This window comes from Haliaeetus albicilla, chromosome 2 (genome assembly GCF_947461875.1).
Source record: "Haliaeetus albicilla chromosome 2, bHalAlb1.1, whole genome shotgun sequence".
NCBI classification, from domain to species: Eukaryota; Metazoa; Chordata; class Aves; order Accipitriformes; family Accipitridae; genus Haliaeetus; species Haliaeetus albicilla.
The window spans coordinates 33,727,207-33,748,291 of record NC_091484.1 but is presented as its reverse complement, the minus strand read 5'-3'; the positions used below and the strand labels follow the sequence as shown (position 1 = coordinate 33,748,291).

Genomic DNA, 21,085 nt, shown 5'->3' with positions numbered 1-21,085 from the left:
ATCTCTCCATACACAACAGAAGGTGTTGTGTTTGGAAGAAGAATCAGATATTCAGGCATCTGAAGGACTTAAAGGACAAAGTGCCAGGTTTGTACAGGAACTTGGGATGACAAATGCATGTAAAAACTTGTGTACTGCTAAGTACAACTCTTTGTCCTTATTAAAAGCCTTGACTCTCAAAATCACTGGGTGTAACTCTGCTGGCAGTCCCAAGAGTACAACTAACTGACAGCAAACCTTATGGCCTGTATGATAGACCTGCACTCAGGCTGTGCCTGTGAACTGTTCTCACTAGTAAAAGTCATAAGGACTTACTGGTTTGCAAAGTATGTGAGCCTTTGGAACACCCAAATGCTGAACTGTACAACTGGGAAACAGGTCATCCAGGATATTCACTAGTATTTGGCAGTGGAAGGGCCAGGTGATGGTGGCTGTTTCTTACACATTTGTATCTTCACTTCGCAGTCTCGCATTCAATGGCATCACAACAGAGGGAGGCAAAAGTATTGCTGAAGCTATGCAACACAACAACTCTGTGAAAATATTCTGGTAATTGACAGTGTGGTCTACTTCTCCTTTCTCCAGAGAAAGCTGCAGCCTAACTTATTTCTTCCAATCCCATCGCCTCCTCCTACTCTCCCATCGTCCTTCTCTCCCTCCCTTCATGCCCCTATGCTTTCACTACCAGCAAGCTATAAGATGTATCCCTTTGGAAGAATGTGGACATGAGTAATGGATCAGCAGCATGTGTCCTTAATGTCCCAATGTCATGCTTCGCTCTGCTCCCTCCATCTTGCTTTCCCCATCTTCTCTCACTTCCATCATCTGAAGTCAACTTCTTTTGTCCTCAGTTTTTGCACCTCTTCAGTGTTGTCTCTATTCTCTACCTTTTTCCATTACACCTCGTCCACCTTTTAGACACTAAAACATCATGAGAAAGTATCATTAGATCATTGCTCTGAGAAATAAAGATCTGATACTCTTGCCTCTTTTACCTCCAGGGCTTCTCTTCAGTATCTCTTTGTGTCCAGCCTTTAGAAATTGCTCAGGGCAGGAACAGCACATCCCCCTTTGGGTGTTTAAAGCTAAGTCACAGACAAGCTGGAAAAACAGGGGGCTGAAAAATAATGATAGCATCGTGAGTGAACATTTTCTCTCCCACTTAGGTTGACTAAAAATGAGCTGGATGATGAGGCAGCAATGAGTTTTGCAGAGATGCTGAAGGTCAACAAGAAACTGGTGCATTTATGGTGAGTTACATTCCACAGAGGCACAGGCTCTTTGGCAGTCACTGCATTAAAGCTTCACCTTCCAAGTCTATGTAGGTCACAGTGAGCTTTCTGTGCATGGTCTGGATGCAGTTGACTGGTTGTAGACAGTTCTAATGGAAAGTTAATAAAGCTGCTGTCTAGCATTTTGAACTAGCTTTCATACAGGGAAAAGTTTAAGCTGTTTGTGTGTCCTGGTAACTTGCAAACTACTAATTGATTTCATCTCTCCTTAGGGGAACAGTACTGGCCTCAAACGCAAAAGTTGCAAAAAAAAAAAAAAATACAAGCAGACAGCTAGAATAGAATAACCTTATTATGATTCTTACTATTTATCATCCTACTATGAAAGTAGCAAGCTGTCGTGGTTTAACCCCAGCCAGCAACTAAGCACCACGCAGCCACTCACTCACTCCCCCCCCATCCAGTGGGATGGGGGAGAAAATCGGAAGAAGAAGTAAAACTCCTGGGTTGAGATAAGAACGGTTTAATAGAACAGAAAAGAAGAAACTAATAATGATAATGATAACACTAATAAAATGCCAACAGTAGTAATAAAAGGATTGGAATGTACAAATGATGCGCAGGGCAATTGCTCACCACCCGCCGACCGACACCCAGCCAGTCCCCGAGCGGCGAATCCCTGCCCCCCCCTTCCCAGTTCCTAAACTAGATGGGACGTCCCATGGTATGGAATACACTGTTGGCCAGTTTGGGTCAGGTGCCCTGGTTGTGTCCTGTGCCAACTTCTTGTGCCCTGGCTGGGCATGAGAAGCTGAAAAATCCTTGACTATAGTCTAAACACTACTGAGCAACAACTGAAAACATCAGTGTTACCAACATTCTTCGCATACTGAACTCAAAACATAGCACTGTACCAGCTACTAGGAAGACAGTTAACTCTATCCAGCTGAAACCAGGACACAAGCTCAACTCTTACTCTTCAACCAAGAATCTACATGACAGACACTTAAATACGTGTCCCATTTGCCTGATGCTTTCTTCTAGGGCTAGCACTTTCACTCATGCAAGACACTCATCTATAAGACATAAATCCCCAGGAAACCAGGGATTACTTCTAGCAATCACAAAGAGACTTGTTAAACTTCTAAGAAAACACAGCATTGGCTATTCTAATCCAGAAGTTCACAAGAATTTGTCCATGGATGGGTTGGGCAGGTGTGGTCTGTGAAACGAATAGCCATCCATTCATTCCAAGTGATCAAGAGAACATAATACATGGAGTCCCATTACAAGCTTTACAAAGACTTTGCTAACCACACTCTAGCATTCCCTGTATTAATCTGAGTTCCCGCCCCTTAGGAAGTGTGCCGGTTGTCAGAGGTGCCAAGTACTTGTAGCCTCTTTTGAAAGCAGTAGAAGCTCTGGTGCCCATCACCCTGAAAATAAAAAGGAGGGGGGAGGTTGGCTTGATTTCTTTGCGCACAGCTGCAGATATGCTTCACTGAGCAGTTTGGGTTGAATTCATAATAAAACTTTCCCCATCAAAAGCAGGCATAGTCATCTAGATACATGTCTTTACCATGGCTCAGTATTGTCCAGGGGTTTCTGCCAGTAGACAAATTTATATCCTACTTTGTTGGTTATACCTGTGGATGCCTCCAAAAGGTAGGGACCTATATAGATAGTTGAACTTGAGGCAGAATTAAAGTGTTTTTCCAGTAGTTGAAAGAATCTACTGGATCCCTTTTCATTTTGATTCATTTACCAAGTGCAGAAAGTCCTGTAATGGGAATGCCTCCCTGCCTCCCTAAGAGATTGTTCAATTCATTCCAATTTTCAGCCTCATCCTGAATCCTGTGGGATTCATGCAGCCAGTCACATGAAATCATACAGCTATGGGGCACCCCATGGTAGACTGAAAGGTAAGTATTGAATTAGGCTAGGCTGATGAGTGTTTTTATACTCACGCAGATTAGGGGGATTTGTTCATTTTTAGCTAGGGGAATGGTCTACAGTGGTTAATAAGAGTTACCTACTGCTTCATCAGTTGTGCTACTTGAGTATCTTTTGTATCATTTTTTTCCCCTCAGCTCAGATGAGACATACTTTACAGCTGCAAAGGTGGCTTCACTGGGACTTGCACCTGCTCATACCAGTCAAATTCAATGCCTTATTTTTCAAAGATCTTGCTGGTCTGATAAACAAGACAGGAGGATTTGGCAACCTCTAGACTACAACTGCTAAGACACTAGGCCTACATAGGTTCTGTGCTCAGAATTTTCTGTACATCACTTAAAAATGTCTCACAGTGTTCTTAATAAGAAAACAGAGCTAAGAGGTTAGTCTGTCACAAAGAGTCCAAATATCACAATCCCATGCCTGTAGTAAACCGTTCTTAGGAGAAATTTGTCAACTGTGTAATTAAGCTCAGTATCTCCAGAATGCAACCAGATGCAAGATTAAAAGGAAAAGACTAATACTCTGGGCTCTTTTTCTGAAAGTGCATGTGGGGCATTTGACCAATACTGTGTACCATCCTCACAGATAGAAATCACAAGTGTCGTCTTGTGGCAAACAGACACCTTTGCTCCTTGACATCAAGCTGAGTGTAGGTTATGCATGCACCATAAATTAGTTTGTATGTTAGTCTGACATGAAGTTCTTTCTTTTTAGGCTTATCCAGAATCAAATTACAGCCAAAGGGGTGAAGTACCTCAGCGAAGCTCTCAAGGAGAACACAGCTATTAAAGAAGTGTGGTAAAGATCCCTTCCTCAAAGGCTCACTTTGTAAACTTTCTTTCCCTTTAAAACACTCCTGCCATTACTACTTTCCTACAGCCTAAAAAATTCAGAGCAAGTTTCTGTGAGGCAGGGGTTGTAGTTCCAGCTGTGGGTTTCAGATAGGTAAAAAGCCTCTGTCATTGGAACACTTCCCTGTGTGTTACAAATGTCAAGGAGTTTTGTCAGTTCACATCTGTCTGTACCACTGATTCGCAGAACATACGTGTCTGCAGAATTGGGGCCAAAATTTATAGACCAAGTTTTGATTGTCCTGATTTATTTTTAAACTTCTGAATGTGTTTGTGCTTTTCAGGACCTAAATCCCAACAAGCAGGAGATGGTTACATTTAATTAGCATTACTAATTTGAGTCATAGAATTTGTGCTTGGATTTTCTTTGGGTGGTGCTCCAGATACACTGAAAGTGCTAAGCTACAAGAAGATTAACTTTTGTAAGATTTGCTTGGTTTAGATTAGGTAGGCATCACAGAGTCACACATGTGCATTGTAAGGCACAAAGCCAAGTACCACATTCCTTCCGTCACCTCAAGGAGCTCAGGAGTCAATAGAATTGTGCTGGTTTTAGCACCACTGCTTTATTATTGAACATGAAATTTATTTTTAAATATATATATTTGTTTTAGTGAAAGGACACTGAATTCTTGCTTAGAAGGATGATGACTCACTATCTATCTGATTAGTGGGTTCCCTAGAGATGTGGAAGAGATGTTTTTTTCAAAGGCCACTGTCAGCTTTCGTCTACAGAAGAGGCATCAATTCCCACTCTAATCATTCTCAATCTTCAGACCAAAATCTGTCTTTTGATTCTTCCCTGAATTTTCATAGGTGTTTATTAACCCCAATAATTTCATAAGTCTAAATGGTTTAATAGATTTGAACATTTCCGAAAGCTACACTTACCCAGCTGCTCATTTTCAGGGGTGTAAATATCAATGTAGATTAACTTTTTGTAGACAGACTTGAAAATTTTGCTGCATATCATTTCACATTAATAATGCTTGAGTACTTAACAGTTTTCTTCCCATGTTGTCATGGAAAACACAAAATGCTCTGAAGACTATTTAACTTTCTTTAAACTAGCCCACTGCATGGTAAGAACCTTTGTCAGCGAAATGCTGCTTGCTGAAATGCAAGCAGCTGGGTATCCCAACACCGATTTTAGTTCAATGAAGTTTAGGTGGTAGTTCAGTTTTTACTTCTGAAGAAGTAGCTTTGTTCCTCATACTTGCAGGGGGAACAGCAGTGCTGTAGCCGGTCTGAGGCTGGTTTCCAACTGTGTGCCCTTGAGAAACTTGCAGCTCACACAACATTACAAAGCTGTGATCTCTGCTCCAAAACCTTGGAAAAAGAGAAGACGGGCAACAGTCACTACCTTATTTTCATATCCCTCTTATTTTTCCCCTCCAGTTTGAACGGGAACCTGATAAGCCAAGAGGAGGCCAAAGCTTTTGAAAATGAAGAACGGATCATTTGCTTTTGAATGAGGAATTTCCTATTGTGACAAGCTTTGTATTACAAAGGTTACTGCTACACTTGGACTACAGAGTTTATAAAGGTGTAAATCTGAAGTGCTCATGGCAGGAGAGAGATACATGATTAGCTGCCTTTTTATGAACATGCTGCGCTCCCTCAGCTCCATCCATTACCCTGCCTGTTACTCTTAATCCTTTTGGTGAGTGGGAAGTTGCCTGGGTAAATAATTAATGCTTGTATGGTGCTTTGAAGATGAAATGCAAAGTGTTAACAGACTAAATCCACTGGCAGGTGTATGTATTTTGATACCTGAGTTTAGGTTTATTCTGTACACTGATGTAAAAAATCTCTAACTTATTTATATACATAAATATACACACGCATATATATGCAAGAAAGGGTGCAAGATGCACAAGCTCACAGTATTATCTGCCTCTTAACTGAAAATGAACATACATAGCTTTACTGGAAATATAATCCATCTGTAACAGTTGCATGGTATCAATGTTTTCAACATGGAATACCTTTCTTCTGCCTAGAAATCAGGCCCTTATTTCTCCACTGACTACAGCCAGCTTTGTAGATGCTGCTTTTTTTTTTTTGCCCCTTTTTTTTTTTTTGAGAAGTGGATATGTCAGGCTCAGATTACTTTCAATAATCTTTTTTTCCATATTGAAGCCAATACATTTTCTTTTATACAACCAGAAATCCTTACTGCCGTCACTGTGAAAGCATAAAACTAGCAGTAAAACACTTTTGCTTAAAATTTCCTGAGGGCTGCACAGAAACTGCCACCTCCTGTTTTCACAGTGTTTGTTCTGGGGAGGGGGTCTGGAGATAAATGTGAAAAATTAATTAGCAGGCTGTTCATTGCCTTGGCTCTTGGCCTAGACACTGTGCTGGTGGCAATACACCAATATTAAGTTGCCTAGCTTCGGTGGGGAGAAAGGATGATTGAAAATCAATTGCGTCAAGTAGAAATCCCTTCTCCCAGCAACATGTAAGCACAGAGAAGGATTGAGATTTGCTTAGAAAGCTTTTATTCTGTGCTTGAATTAGTGGAAAGTGCAAGGCAAGGGGCAGGTAGCAATGATAAGGACCAGCAAGAAAACATTATCCCTCCCCAAAATAATTAGTGTTTAGGACCAGTTTGGAGTGGGGTATTTGACTTTTTGTGTGTGTGTGCAAATTAGGCATGCTTTATAAAGATAAACTCAAATTCTACCCCACAGTGTGCACAAGGAACCCAAAATGGAAAAGCATGATCCATTTTCCTTCCTCCTCCCGTGTTACCACCCCCCCCCCCCCCCCCAAAACTTGGGAAACAATTCCGCAGTTGCTGACTAACCCACAAAACCTTGGTAGGCTGGAAGAAGAATCTCCAGTTGAAATGCCAGACCAATGAACCTTCACTTTCCCATCTCCTAAATCTGCCCCATAAAGCAAAACATGAAAAAAGGCATGCTTTGTAGGTCAGAGTTTCTCTGTTTCCTACATGGTAGCAGACCTTTCCCAGTCCCCAATTCTGTCTACTCCCTTCAGGTCCCTAACACATTTTAAAATACTCATAAACCTTTTCACAAAACCAGCAGTTTAAAAAAAAAAAGAAGAAAAACAACTTAGTGTTCATTATTTTTCAGTGGCTTTTCCTCCCTGTCTGTTGTATCAGCACTGATTTTTCACAGGGAGACAGATGAGGCTTTTGGACTGTGCTGGAAGAAAGCTAACATGAATGATTTCTGCACCTGAGCCATTTGTTTACTGAAGCAAAAGGGCCCACAGTTACAGATGAGCTGGATTTCAATTGCAAAAACAGCTGCCAGAGCAAGGCCTTTAAAGACTTCTCAGCAACTTTAACAAATTGGACACCCATGCACCTTGTTAAAATGTTGTTCCTGTTTTGCCAGCCTGCCCTTATGGTGTGGAGGGGACACAGCTGCAGGAAGGGCCTTCACCAGAGGTGTCATTTGCCTGTGTTAGAGGGAAGAAGTTTGCTCTAATCACTGAATTATTTGCTCATTTACCGGGTAGAAGATAATACAGTGAAAAACTCCAGCTCCTGTCCTCATTTCACTGATAGACTAAAGCAGTACAAAATGTCCCTGAGAGCTCCCTCCAAGCTTTTCACTTCTGCCCCTTTTTTTGGTTTAGAGCAGCCTTTGGAGCTATTTGTAGCATGACAATAACCTCAACCCTGTTGCAAATCCTGCTATGGGCCCGGCTGTTACAAGCCAGGCATCCAGGGCAGTGTTTTCAGGGACGGGAGCATCTTCAGGGCTGCAGCAGCTAAACACAGCCTCAGAGCGGCTGATTACACCAATTACAGTGCCAGTGACCGTGCCAGTCATAGCCACTCATTTCAGAGGTGATTTCGGGCTGCAAGCACTCATTTGGGCTGGGCTGAAGATCTGAGCACAGCTCAGTCTGGCTTTGACAAAACTGAGGGGTTTCACAGCATCCTGCCCCCAATGCACCCAGGGTAGAGGGTCTGCGTCAGGCAACACGTCAAAGCTTCGGGAATCGTGCTGGGGAAACTGGTTGCTGCTTTGGGAGCAGCTGGAGTTTCCTTGTTGATTGGCACAGCGTTTCAGACTGCAGTTCTTTCTTCGTAGTCTTATGGGACTATTTGTAGAGCTCATCAGAGCAAGGCATTTGCAGCTTGCAGCGAGAGCCTTGTTTACTCAAATTCAGAGACAACTGTAACTTTTTTAAGACTTGTTTGTAATTTGCTAAGACATTCTCTGTACGCGGCATTTTTTCCCACTTCTCCACTGTGATAATAAACAGCTTTTTAAAGAACTTGAACAGGCTGCCTGCAAGTGCTTTGGCTTTGCTGAAGCCCTGTCAAGCAGACACTTGGCTAGATCAAGACAGGACTGTGACAGCCTAACTAATTCTGTCTGCAGACAAGAGCGAGGAGCTGCCACAGCTGGAGAAGGGCGCTCAGAGCTGCCGCTGTCCATGAGGGACCTTTCCAGCAGCAGGTGCCAACCCAGTTAGGGGCAGTGGGGGGAAACCACAACGGTGGCTCAGGGACACACACGCTGCTGCCACGTCCCTGTAGTCCTCCTGCCACACTGACTGCCGGAGCTCTCGGCATTTCCACACACTGCTGGGGGTGAACGAAGTCTTGCTGGCTTGAGGTGCAGCACTTGCATTTGGCTGGTCCAAGCTGTGTTGGCTTACTGGTGCCAGATAATACAGTGGCCCTCAAGAGAGAGCCCTGCTGCAATGCAGTGCTGTCCCATGCTGGTCACACACACCACCAAGTCTTTGGGAAAGGATGCTTTTCTGAGCCTGGTTTAGTGCTCCTAACTGGGTGTCAGACCTGCATCTCCAGCTGTCAGACCCCAGTTTGAGACTTGCTGGGTGGTGCAAGGCCACTCAGCCTTTGCTTTTCAACCACAGCCAGCACAAGATCCTCATGCCTCCATCCCATGCCGTGGGAGCAGTGCTGATGCCAAAAGGCAGCAAGAGGCTCATGCTTGCTTCTCTGTAGCTTCACTCCATTCCCTTACCTTGGTTTGGCAGAGGAAAACAGGAGCCTATTGCAAAAGGGTATAAATGGCCACAGTTGGGAGCAAAGGTGTCAGAGGCAGGCCAAAGGCAGCGAGGGATGGGTGTGCCATGAGGAAGGAGAGGTCACTGTAGAGGCCGCCCAGTTTTCAACTGATGGGACAAACAATCTTAGCAGCAAAAACCTGCAGCTGCGCACAAAGGACTTGACTATTGCATTAGCAGGTAGAAACAAAATAGCAGGATCATGCTAAATTAAAACGAGGCCAGGTTGGGAGGTGCTTGCTGCACTTGTGGACTCCAAATTTACTCACAGGAGATGGTTTCTTTTCACTTGCTGGGGGCTCTCGGCTGCCTTGTGGGATGGGTGAAGTTTCTAAGAAACACAACATAGCAACAGTGGTGAGTCCTTCCTCACTTCCCCAGGTAGGGACAAACAGCCAGAGGCTGCAGGGAGTGCCACAGGGGCTGGGGAGTCCCCTCTTTTATCCTGGGGAATTAATGTTTGAATCCCCTGTGAATCTCAACAGGGCCAGTGCTCATTCTCCACTCCCAGAGGTAAACAAGGTGAGAGCACAAGCTGCAAAGTTTTGACATAACTTGCCTCAGGTACGCAGCGGGACTTGAAGGGGGGGGGGGGGGGCTGATGTTTCAGAGAAAGCAGCTTCAGCTTCATGAGCATCAAGGCCTGGGAGGTCACAGCAGGCAGGCTAGGCAATAAAAACTGGTCTTGTAGTCAGCCAGGGGCAAAAACTACAGCTATTGCTTTATACTGGGGCAGCGCGGGATGTCCTGCGCCCTCGTACGTCCCCGCTCATGGGGAGTCCCCAGGTGACTGCACCGGAAAGCAGCAGATTTCTGGCAGGGCTGATGCCGCCTCACCCACCTGCGCTCGGCACCTTTAGGGGTCAAACAACCCATTAAGTGGCGATACATAAATCCTTGTCACGCACGGGGCCTGCAGCTGCTGCTGCCCCCAGGGCTGCTGAACAGGGAGGCTTCCCAACAGCCCCAGGAGGCCGGGACCTTCTGGAGAAATGCAGAAATGGAAGATGGAGAGGTGGGCGCCGGGTACAGGAGAGGAGGAACCAGATATTTCCTTTGCTCTGGCCGTCCTGCTGGTAACTGCCACCGCGTCTTCTCTGCCCAGGAGAGCTGCTACGGCAGGGCCGGGGTCCAAGTCCCAGCCCTCCCCCTGGCCTGGCGCCCGGTCCCACACATGGAACAGTTCAGGATCGTTCACAGGGGAGCGGCTCTGTCATTTCACCAGACCCAATTTTCCTGCTTGGTGGCTTCTCTCATTCCTTTGCCCCAGAGCTGCCGGCTTTCACAGCCCCGGCCACCACAGCCCCGCTCGGAGGACAGCCGCCCCTCTGGGGCAGCGCGGCTTTGGGGGCATCAGCCAGGCGGGGTGGCACATGCTTAACAGGGGCACAACTAAATCGCCGCACCCTGCTTACACGCAGTCCTTTTTGGCAGCCCAGTGGGACCAAAGAGGGATGGACGGACACTTTCCCCGAGCTTAGCACCCTCGGCCAGTGACCACGTTGTGCAGTGCAGGCAAGCCCAGATTTGAGCGCTTTCACCAAAATGGGTGCCCCGCTTGCCCCGCCCTGGCCCCCAGCGTGGGCAGCTGGCCCAGGAGGTAGGTGGCCGCTGCTGGCACGGCCGATGGGCCACTTCCACCGCTGCAGCGAGCGGCTGCGCCCGAGAGCAAACCGGCCCTGGTGCAGAAGCATCCCCTTCGCTCCTGCAGGGGAGAGAGACGGAGCTCCAGCTCTAGCAAACCCTTTGCAAACAATTAAATTATGCCCAACCGCTCGCGTCCAGGGAGTCATCCCATACACCAAAGTCAGCAACTTAATTAGCTGCTAAAGCCTCGCAAGCCGGGAGACTTAGACCTCACAGATTGGAGCAAATGAAGCTGTCAAGTTTTCGTGCTCCCGTTGCCTGCCAGACTCTTTAATCTGGAGTTTAACAGATGTTAATCCTGGCCCGGGTGACTTGTGAAGAGGAAAGCTGTGCCTGTTAGAAGTCACCCAGGTCCACTGAGGCAGGGAGCAGGTGAGGACACCCCACTGCCACACAGGGGAAATGGCCCCACGGTAGTCATTCTCCTCAGTGACAAAGCCTGACCAGGCTCAGACAGAGGCTTGGTATTTTCCCTTTCCTTCTGTTTGAAGCCAGCATAAAGAAGCAACTATGAGGGGAAGGGGGGGCGGGGGAGAAAAGGCTTTCTTAAAATTTAAATGTGTGTTCAAACAAAGAAATCTGTAACCAGGATGGAACAAAAAGCAGGGCAGGAGCTCGACACAAAGCATGACTCAAAAGATAATGGGCCAAATCCAGAGAGGCATCAAGCACCTGCAGTTTCCACCGAACTCAGCTGAGGACCCATCCCTGTGCTTTTAATATCTGCCTCCTCTACGCGTTTGCCTTTACGAGGAGTGACTCATCTTGCGTCAACTGAGGATGGGCTTTATGCAATTATTTATTTATGTCAAACCCTCCTCCCTGGCCCCACGCATCCCTGATCTCATCCCCCTCAGAAAACAGATGCTTTATTAAATGAGGGCTGGAAAACTCTTTCTCACTTGGCTTTTGCTGAGGCTCTTTGCCGTCCAGTGGCCGGCTGGCGAGGAGAGGGTGGGCACAAGCTGTGCAGCACCTCGCAAGCAGTGTCCTCTGTGGCCTTGTTTGGCTTTTTGGACATGGGCACCCGTCTCCCTGCAGGGTGGGATGGAGCTGGGAACCTCCTCAGCTAAACAAACACGCCGGGGGTCGTTCACAGAGACAGCAGGCTCCAGCCTGCACCCCCCAAGCACTGACGTTGCTTGGGTCTCGTAGCCTTGGAAGGAGAACAAGACCTTCCAGCACAGGGCACTCAAAAGCCAGGGGAGAAAACACCCCCATGTAGCTCCAGCTGCTGCAGGGGACTCTCCCCTCCCTCCCTGCTCTCTTTGCCACAGGCTGGGTGCTTTTCTCCCCTTCCTGCTAAAAGCAACGCAGCATCTAGCATACAGACCACTGGCTGTACCAAGCAACAGCGTGTGGTGGCAGGGCCAGATGCGCACACACACATGCAGCATCACCATCTCGCACTGAAAGACCGTGGGAACAGCCTGGGGCTGGCAATGCTGCCCAGTTCACCCCCCAGGGCAAGCAACTTGGGGCACAGGAGGCATGTCCCATGTCCCGGCCGTAGGCAGGAGGGCAGGACATGATACCAACAGATGCCACTAATTTAAATTCCACATATGAAATCGTCTACCTACTGAACTGGAATGATTTCCGGCAGATTTTCCTGATGTGAAGCCAAACACAGCTCTAACTAGTTATCAATTGCTTCCATAATACAGCTCGAGACCAAGGAGGAAAACACAGGAATTACTGGCAGTGAAGGAATTCAGGCTTCCCAGAAGGCAGTCGGGGGGGAAAGAAAGTTACACTAGCAAGAAACGCGAACACGTTCCTCAGTAATTACATCCAACTGTCTCTTGGTGCAGACTTGAATAATTCATGCATTAAAACTATCACCTCCCACAGAGAGAATTGCAAAGGTTGTAACTGTCGCCGTGCTTTAGCGATGGGTTCAGCAACCCCCGGCCATAGTAGAAAGCTTCTCTCAAAAGTGGAGCAAGCAAGGACGGACACCCAGCCTCGGAGGAGCCTATGCTATAAATCCTTGCATCACATTCCACCAGCAGCTATTACCAGCCTGCCGACAGGCCCCCCTGGCTAGGAGCAGCACCTTGTTGGGCTGAGATGCAACACACCAACATGAAGAGGAGTTTCCTGCCTGGAGAGTGAATTCCTTTCATTTTCCCCTACTTGCACTCCACATAACCTTGGTGAAACGCACTTTGGTTTTGCTCACAGCACCCGCAGCTCCACTCCCAGCTAGTGTAGGGGAAGGGGTGTAAAATCACCCTCTCCCCCCAGCAGACTTACACCGTACACCATCCAAAACCTGCGTGTCCTCAGTAGCACATGGCTCATCTGTGCCCCTGTCCTCATCTCACTCACTTCTAGCACAAGGGCTGCAGCTCCCTAGCTGCTGCTGGGGCAGGCAGGAAGATGTGGAGTAGTAACGCAGCCGGCTGGGTCTCCTGCACCCACAGCTACCTGCTGCAGGCAGCACTGGAGGCGACCCAATGGGTTCGTTAGCTGCAGCCACTGCCTTGGGAGGAGGTTTCCAGGCAGTCAGCAGTGCAGTGCTCTGCTCTTGCCAGGGAGCTCAACTGGAGAATGATTTAACGCGCTCAGTGGCTCTGGACAAATTCCCTCCTCGAGCAACACGTCTCTGTGGGAGCCTGGTGTGGTAACCCCCTCCCAACTGTTTAGGGACAGACAGGAGAGTGTCGGTGACCACCGGAGACAAGGAAATGCATGCATTGCCCAGCCACTGGTATGCTGGCAGGGAGTCAGTTTTAAAGAGGAAACTATGAAGTGGTTTGGGAGGAAGCTAGAGTGGTATTTGGCTAGAGGAAACTGAAGGAACGAGCAGTTGAGGGAACGAGCAGTGTATTGAGCTAGCTTGATGCTTTGATGGAGCTTCCCAGTACCTAGGTGATGAGTAAGGGCTGTTTGCCACCCCTTTCCTCCCCTCTTTTTCCCTTTTAAACCACTCACGAGTTTCCCACCTCCAGACCTGGCAGCTCTAATTTATGCTAACCTTGAAGGCCATCATGTCTGCTGAGGATCACCAGAGGACACATCAACCAGAGACACCTCACCTCCAGCCACCGGCCACCTTGGCAAAACAGCAGCTCTGCTCTGCCAAGGCCATCCTTGGCCAGCTGGATAAAAGCCTGTCACGTCGCTGCTTTGCAGGAGCGAAAGGGGCTCCGAGAGGCTGGCCCAGAGGGTCTGCTCTCCTACCTGCAGAGCTGCAGACAGCCGAGATACCACGCTGCTTTTCTAGCTGTGACTATACACCATGCATTGCTTTTTCTTCCTCTTCTTCAGCTTGGTCTGCAGCACAGACATACAGAATCTCTGCTCCACAGCGATGCCTCTTTCACTAATACTTTAAAAAAAACAAAAAAACAGCCCACCCACCTGGAAGTGTGAAGAAAACTGTGCTTCAAAAGATTTATTACATATATTTGTACATATTTTACATGAATGGAATGTTAAACATACAACCTAAAAATCAATAAAAAAATATTTTCATTCATGATTATGTACTGGCAAACCACTGAAAAGAGTACCTTAGAACAACTTAAGTCAACTTGCAACCATACTGCTCAATTAACAAAAAAATACAAACATGTTTTACATTAGACATTGCAAATTACATTCCCATTTCTGCTCTGGGTAATGAAGGAAGACATCTTGTCCATTACCACTGCACATACGGGTAGCATTTCAGAAGCTAACACAGTGTTCCCTCTAACTCATTGTGGGCAGGGTTAGTTCTGTGGGAAGAGGCATATAAAAAAGGGGAATATACACTCTTCTCCCTACCAGCAGGTACCTGCCAAAGGGTAGGAAAAGCCAGAATGAGATTTGCAATCAAGTGATAAGGTTAATGCTGGATCACCACCCGTTCAGTGTGATGCTGCAGATGTTAAAATTAAGTAGTTCATTAAAACATCCCCTCTACAGCTAAGCCACCTCCCTTCCTCCTTGAAAGTTACAGTGCTTTGGCAATATCAGCTAAGAGAGAGACTGCACGGTAACAAATACTTCAGCTTCATCTTAATATAGAATCATAGACTGGTTTGGGTTGGAAGGGACCTTAAAGACACCTAGTTCCAACCCCCCTGCCATGGGCAGGGACATCTTCCACTAGACCAGGTTGCTCAAAGCCCCATCCAACCTGGCCTGGAACACTTCCAGGGATGGGGCATCCGCAACCTCTCTGGGCAACCTGTTCCAGTGCCTCACCACCCTCACAGTGAAGAACTTCTTCCTTAACATCTAATCTAAATCTACCCTCTTTTAGTTTAAAGCCATTACCCCTTGTCCTATCACTACACTCCCTGATAAAGAGTCCCTCCCCATCTTTCCTGTAGGCTCCCTTTAAGTCCTGGAAGGCTGCTACAGGATCTCCCTGGAGCCTTCTCTTCTCCAGGCTGAACCACCTCAACTCTCTCAGCCTGTCTTCATAGGGGAGGTGCTCCAGACCCCTGATCATCTTCATGGCCCTCCTCTGGACCCCCTCAAGCAGGTCCATGTCTTTCTTATGCTGGGGGCCCCAGAGCTGGACACAGTACTCTAGGTGGGGTCTCATGAGAGCGGAGTAGAGGGGCAGAATCACCTCCTCAACCTGCTGGCCACGCTTCTTTTGATGGAGCCCAGGATACGATTGGCTTTCTGAGCTGCGAGTGCACATTACTGGGTCATATTCAGTTTTTCATCCACTAATACCCCCAAGTCCACTGCAGGGAAAGTGGAATCCTATATGCAGGAAGAGCACAGAATCATGCTTTGATGTCTCTTCCTGTTAGCATTTCACACCTTGAGAGCTTGTGACCAGTCATGTTGAGGTGTTTGCTATTAAATGTAACATATTAGCAATAAAAGGGACAGATTTGAGGGAAAACAAGAGGAACAGGATTCAGCAACAGATTATGTTCTTGCAACGTCAGGTTACTTACACTTGAAACTCTGCCAGAATTAAGCAGATCCTACTTATTGTTGCAAAATCTTTGCCAAAGCACACCCAAGGGCAAAAGTCCCTCAAACAAACATACATAGATTAAAAGCTGCCAGAAAGATCAGCTAGCAGGCTTGCTGCCTTCTACTTCTTGTACACTGGCAACTTACTAGATCAAAGACAGAACTAAGTCCAGCCTTTTTCAGGTGCAGGATATTCCTACAGTGGTTTACCTGAGCAAGTCTTCAGCAACTAATAATGCCCCATGGTGAGGTCATTTACAGTTTATCCCATCATCAGCTCTGACGTACTTAACTGATAAATGACTTTACAGAACACAGTGCAGCAGCTTGGGAAGCCAGCTGAACTGTGTAGTAAGGTAACTAAATGCAACTGGAGACAGCTTGAGAGTAAGGACTGGGTATTTCCCACCCCCACCTCCCAAACAGGCTAAAACATCTTCAACTTGATTTTAGAAGCAGGTTAGTTTACATGGAGAAACATCATAAGTTTTACATTCAGGAAACAAATCCTGGACATAGTTCTGTCATGAATTTCTCATGCAGAGTATTTTGAACAACAAGAAGTTAAGTGGTATGAGCTGATGACACTGCTGCAGGAAAAAACACGTTTGGCTGGGTCATAGCAAACCCATAACAAGCCCTCCTCTTCCAGCTACAACCTCTTACATTACTTTTGCTGATGCCAATGGAAAGCCTGTCCAAAGATTGAGGGAATATGGCCTAAAATGTGTCATGTCTTCAGCTAGGAAGAGGAGAAGAAATTGATACTAAATGAATTTTAAGCTTGGAAGAGTGGAAAGTGAATCATAAAATATAGCACTCATCAAAAAATGAGATAATTCTCTACTGGCAAAGGTGAGCTGGAAGATCCATACTAGCACTTCGGCACTCCGAGGTATACAGTAGTCTCTCGGCAGGAAACTCCCAACTGTACAGCAAAATTAGTAGGTACAAAACAGCAATACCAGATTTGCACACCAATATTCTCTTTCAATAAGGGAAAGCAGCTAAAATTCACAGAAACTCAGAGAGATCATGGCCTATATCAAAACCAACATATGCTTTGTTGCTGTTAACGTAGAGATAGTAGTAATGTTCAAGTGCCAAGTTCTCTGCTTTTGGTGGAACACAGAAGAAATGGAGCAAGTTTCTGAAGCCCTCACATGGAAAAGGTGGCATACTAAAAGCATCTATAAGCACATCTTATGTATCAGACATTATCCATCCAGACACACCAAAGATCCACATTTCTGAATAAAAATTATCTTTCCCATTTTGCTGAGATTTTAGTCTTTTGGGAGTCAGTTTTACCAGCTCTCCAGCCTTTCAGCAAAGGCTTAATTAAAAAGCCAATGCTCCTAACAGTAACAGCTAGGATAAAGGTACAAATCTCGAGATTCAGTCATAAAACTCCCTTTACATCGTAAAGGGGGGAGCATGGAAAAAAAAAGGTCACAAGTATCCACCCACATCTTTGTACATCACCTACATGTTTTCCATTTCAAAATACTGCAGTACACTTACCCTTGAATACAAAAGTTAAATTGATTACAAATAAGACCATCTGTTTTAGGCTTTATTCTTCCAAAAAATAAAATACCACAAATTTGCAGTGTGCTTCATTGTTTTGCTTTTATGTCCCACTGAACTCATCATTGAATGTACACGTTGAAAGAAAATTAACTACCTCCTTCAAAAGGGAAGTGTTATTATAGATATACTGACTTATAAGAGACAGGACAATGGGTGCCCTGTGCTGACAGTAGCATGGCTCTCTTGGTATTGTATGGTATACAATATATATACAGTCCAACTCATAGCCACCTCCACTATGAACTTCAAAACACAAGTTGCTACTCAAGATACATGGGTATGTTACAAGTTCAGAAAAATCTCACATTTCAAGACAGTGTTGAGTCTACTCTTCCCCTTGTGGCAAGCAGCATGTTTATGGCAGACCTGAGTATGGGAATTATTTCACACCCTTACATACTTAGGGAAGATATAGGCCAGATGACAGAAAACACTCTGAAACAGCACAGAATTGGCAATCTCAATATATTTACAGGCGAAGAAGCATATCGCACCGTAATTTAAGTTATTGCTTCTTGTGGACAAGTGTGGTATTCCTTGATTGAGAGACAGGACTTGGTTGATGTTTATTTTCCCCTTCTAAAGCACAATGATTCAGGACCACTGTGAGTATGTTTTTAAAATGAAGGTGTTGCCTCTGACTAGAACTACATCTACAGCATGGTCATCACCAGCTGACCAACACAGCTGGTGATAGAAAGCTTACATAGAATTTCCACAGGCATTTTCAAACCCAAGCACCACTCTCATGCTTCCAGGGTCATTCAAGGCTTGGTCTATATTACAGGTTTTGATACAAGAAAACCTCCCACAGCCTTTCAGAAGAGATTTATGGATACCAAGAATGCCAAACTAGGATCTAAGGCTGACCTCATACTAGTTCCTCAAACAATCCAAGGTATTTCTGCTCTACCGTGCTGACGGAAGCAGCAATGGACTCTTGCCTGCAAAACCATGCATCAGTGCAATTGCTAGTGGCATGCTTTTCAAACACTGGTCCTAAATGTAGGACAGCAGTGATAACTGCTGGATCTTTAAACCAGCTATTTGCATCTGAATACAGAAAATTAAGGTTTTTGAAAAAAACAGTAAATGAACTAGAAATATGAACTAGTTGTAAACAGATTTATGCTTATAATATTTACCTACTTAATCCCCAAGCCAAAGGCTATCTATGACCTCGGAGCACAGGACACCAAAACACTTACCTACCCCCCTTTACATTATTACAGGTGAGTTTCTGTAGGCATGAAGCCAACAGTAAACATTAAATCAATGCAAATGCAACAGCTTTACTTTCAGAAGATAGCAGGAATTTAAAACATTGGAAAAGTGGGCCTGCAGGCAGCACCACTGTTTGAGTATTACAGGTGCTGTAATTCCTCATCCCCTCCCTCCCCACCATGATAATACAAGGCAACACAAATATTCTCAGCTAAAAAGGAATCTGTACAGGGAATGACTGTACATTTCATGTGACTACAGAATTGAAAAAGTGTGACAAAACGATTCTGCTCCCACTGAAAAAGAGAATACAACAGGGCCCCATAGTTACAGGTTCAGCTGAAACCAATGATGCAAGCCCAAAAATGTAGAAACTGCACTGGCAATTATGACAATTATGTAGTTTGGACTCCTTTAGATTTGCAGCATAACAAACGCATTTTACAGAGCAACATTCAGGAGAAAATATTATCCAGGCAAGAATTGCTCTGCAAGCAAGATAGGAGAGTTTAGTAACATGCACTGCACTTGTTCTCCAGATAGCAGCAATTGCTCCTGTTCTTTGCCCTTTTTGATATGAATCACAGTAGCAACAGAGAGAAATATGTACTTAAACAAAAAAAAAAAAGCAGAATTATGTATGTACAGATGTTCCAAGTGTTGTGCAATATATTTTAACTATCGAAACCCACTAAAAATGCTGTCACTAATATTCATAAACTCTTCCCTGCGCTGTGAAATTCAACAACTACTATGATTGATTCTTGATATAAAAAGTATGTTTCTAAGCCCTGATATCTGTTCCAGTTTATTGTCTTTTTTTTTCCCCTGTCCTTCTTTTTGTGAACCGTGATACTTTATGGGAACTAATACTTATCCACAGTTTTACTTGGTGTAACCCACCAGAGACATCCTGCGTTTTGTGAAGCCCTGGTTATACCAATATAATACAGTAAAATAATAATAAATTAAACAAATGCAGGTGCATTTAAAAAACAAACAAACAAACACACTGTCAAATGCTGGTCTGCATATGAAGAGACCAAGGATTTAGATGCAAAGTACTACAGATCCTGCCATCAAAAAAACATTCAAACAAGGAAACAAAAACTTGCGCATTTTAAAAATTAAACACAAATCCCACCTCAATGTTATCTCACCCACGCCTATAAAAACCTCTTGCTGTGCCCACATTTGCAGTTATTCATTTATACCTCAGGAGGCAGCCTGGAGATGAGAGTAGTAGAATAAAATAATTACCTGAAACATTTTTAAAAAAATACCCGTTAAACAAATTACCTTAACTGGCAGCACTTAAAATTGGTAATTCTTCTTTTTTTTCCTATTTAAAAAAAAGTTGCATAGCTGTAAGATTTTGCTTTGCTGCATTTTTTTTTGTTGTTTTTACTCACAAGCAGTAAAAGAGAAGTTTTAGTTACTTAAATAGCAACACAATGTGCAGATTTCAACAATCCCTATAGCTTGATCAATATAAATTAGTTACCTGTCTTGGTTTTACTCTTTGGACTGCATTGTGACAAAGGTTTAGTTACAAAATTTTGAAATATAATATTCCTATGCAGAGAAGTTTATGTTTTCTGTTCTTGAAAAAAGTGAAGAACGTAGAACAGGGTGTGAATTCAGTAAATTAAGGTCACACTGTTAGATTATGTTTAGTTTGCCATTTTACTCTTCTTCAGCCAACAAGAAGGTGAAAACGTTCCCACTCAAAACCGGGGCCATCCTCCTGCACGGGTCTCAGATAGCACGTATCGAACATCTCCACTTCTACTCGAGGCAGTAGGAAACATGTCCAATAACCTGCTTCTTCACAGAACCAGAAGTTAAGCTGAAATTAGAACTTTGGCCTTCAATACAAAATAGTGTCAGTAATGTTTGTGGGGAGTCGATTGTTACAGATTGTGCAGCATTTTCAAAATCCCTGTGTGTTCTTTGCATGAGTGTTTGGTATACCGAGCACTACTGGCAAGTAACCGGTGTCTGCAATGCTTTTTCCATGTCACTGTCCATCTTTGTCTTTCTCAGCCACAAAGAACTATAAGTCTCAAGCCAGGCACGCTGTGTTCAGCAAGGGAACCTTACATCTCCTGTTTTCTGATCAGTGGAAGCAGCTGTTGACAAAGCAGAAGACAAAGTAACATCATTTCAGCTATTTCAGTATATAACACACTCAAACAGCATGAGCACAACCACCATGTTTTCCTTCCCCTTTTCCCTAAGCCCCCAGTTATTACCATCTCTGCTGTGAAAAAAAGGAAGCAGAATTTAACATGAGGTTAGACATCCATGAGCATGTACAGAGACAAATGTGTTCATAAACAGCATGCTGGCTTCTTCCACAGTTCAGTTGTTGGGGGCAATATAGGAAATGTGTTTGTTTATTAATTTTGGCTAACACTGCCCTGAGGTTAAAACAATTATCCCTGTAGCAGGATACCTTCCTTCAGGTTTTCTCTGCTACCCCTGCAACAACCATAGCACTGCAATGTGACCTGCAATGGAGACTCATGAAGCAAGATGAAACAAATGAGCAAATAAATGCAATCATGAAGTCTTCAGGTGTTTTGTTTGTTTGTTTTGTTTTTGTTTTTTTTTAAT

The 21,085-nt window shown here is 44.8% G+C and overlaps 3 protein-coding genes across 8 annotated transcripts in view; 1 reads left to right on the top strand and 2 right to left on the bottom strand.

Annotated features, from left to right (window-relative positions):
* Positions 1-8,311, top strand: part of NOD1 (nucleotide binding oligomerization domain containing 1) — a 30,584-nt gene extending 22,273 nt beyond the window's left edge. For 3 of the 6 annotated variants that reach the window (XM_069770243.1, XM_069770252.1, XM_069770234.1), the window contains exons 9-12: positions 466-549; positions 1,167-1,250; positions 3,906-3,989; positions 5,441-8,311. In XM_069770243.1, coding sequence (XP_069626344.1) covers positions 466-549; positions 1,167-1,250; positions 3,906-3,989; positions 5,441-5,513 — 325 coding nt within the window. In that variant the 3' untranslated portion in view covers positions 5,514-8,311. Of the gene's footprint in view, positions 1-465; positions 550-1,166; positions 1,251-3,905; positions 3,990-5,440 lie in introns of those variants that run through there. The other 3 variants (XM_069770258.1, XM_069770266.1, XR_011322131.1) reach the window with 3 other exon arrangements.
* Positions 8,312-14,102: 5,791 nt separating this feature from the next.
* Positions 14,103-21,085, bottom strand: part of EAF1 (ELL associated factor 1) — a 172,655-nt gene continuing 165,672 nt past the window's right edge. Inside the window, exon 7 of the mRNA XM_069770340.1 lies at positions 14,103-14,764. The gene's annotated coding sequence lies outside the window, so the exon portion shown is untranslated. The remainder of the gene's footprint in view (positions 14,765-21,085) is intronic.
* Positions 14,103-21,085, bottom strand: part of ZNRF2 (zinc and ring finger 2) — a 64,493-nt gene continuing 57,510 nt past the window's right edge. The window contains exon 5 of the mRNA XM_069770351.1: positions 14,103-20,598. The gene's annotated coding sequence lies outside the window, so the exon portion shown is untranslated. The remainder of the gene's footprint in view (positions 20,599-21,085) is intronic.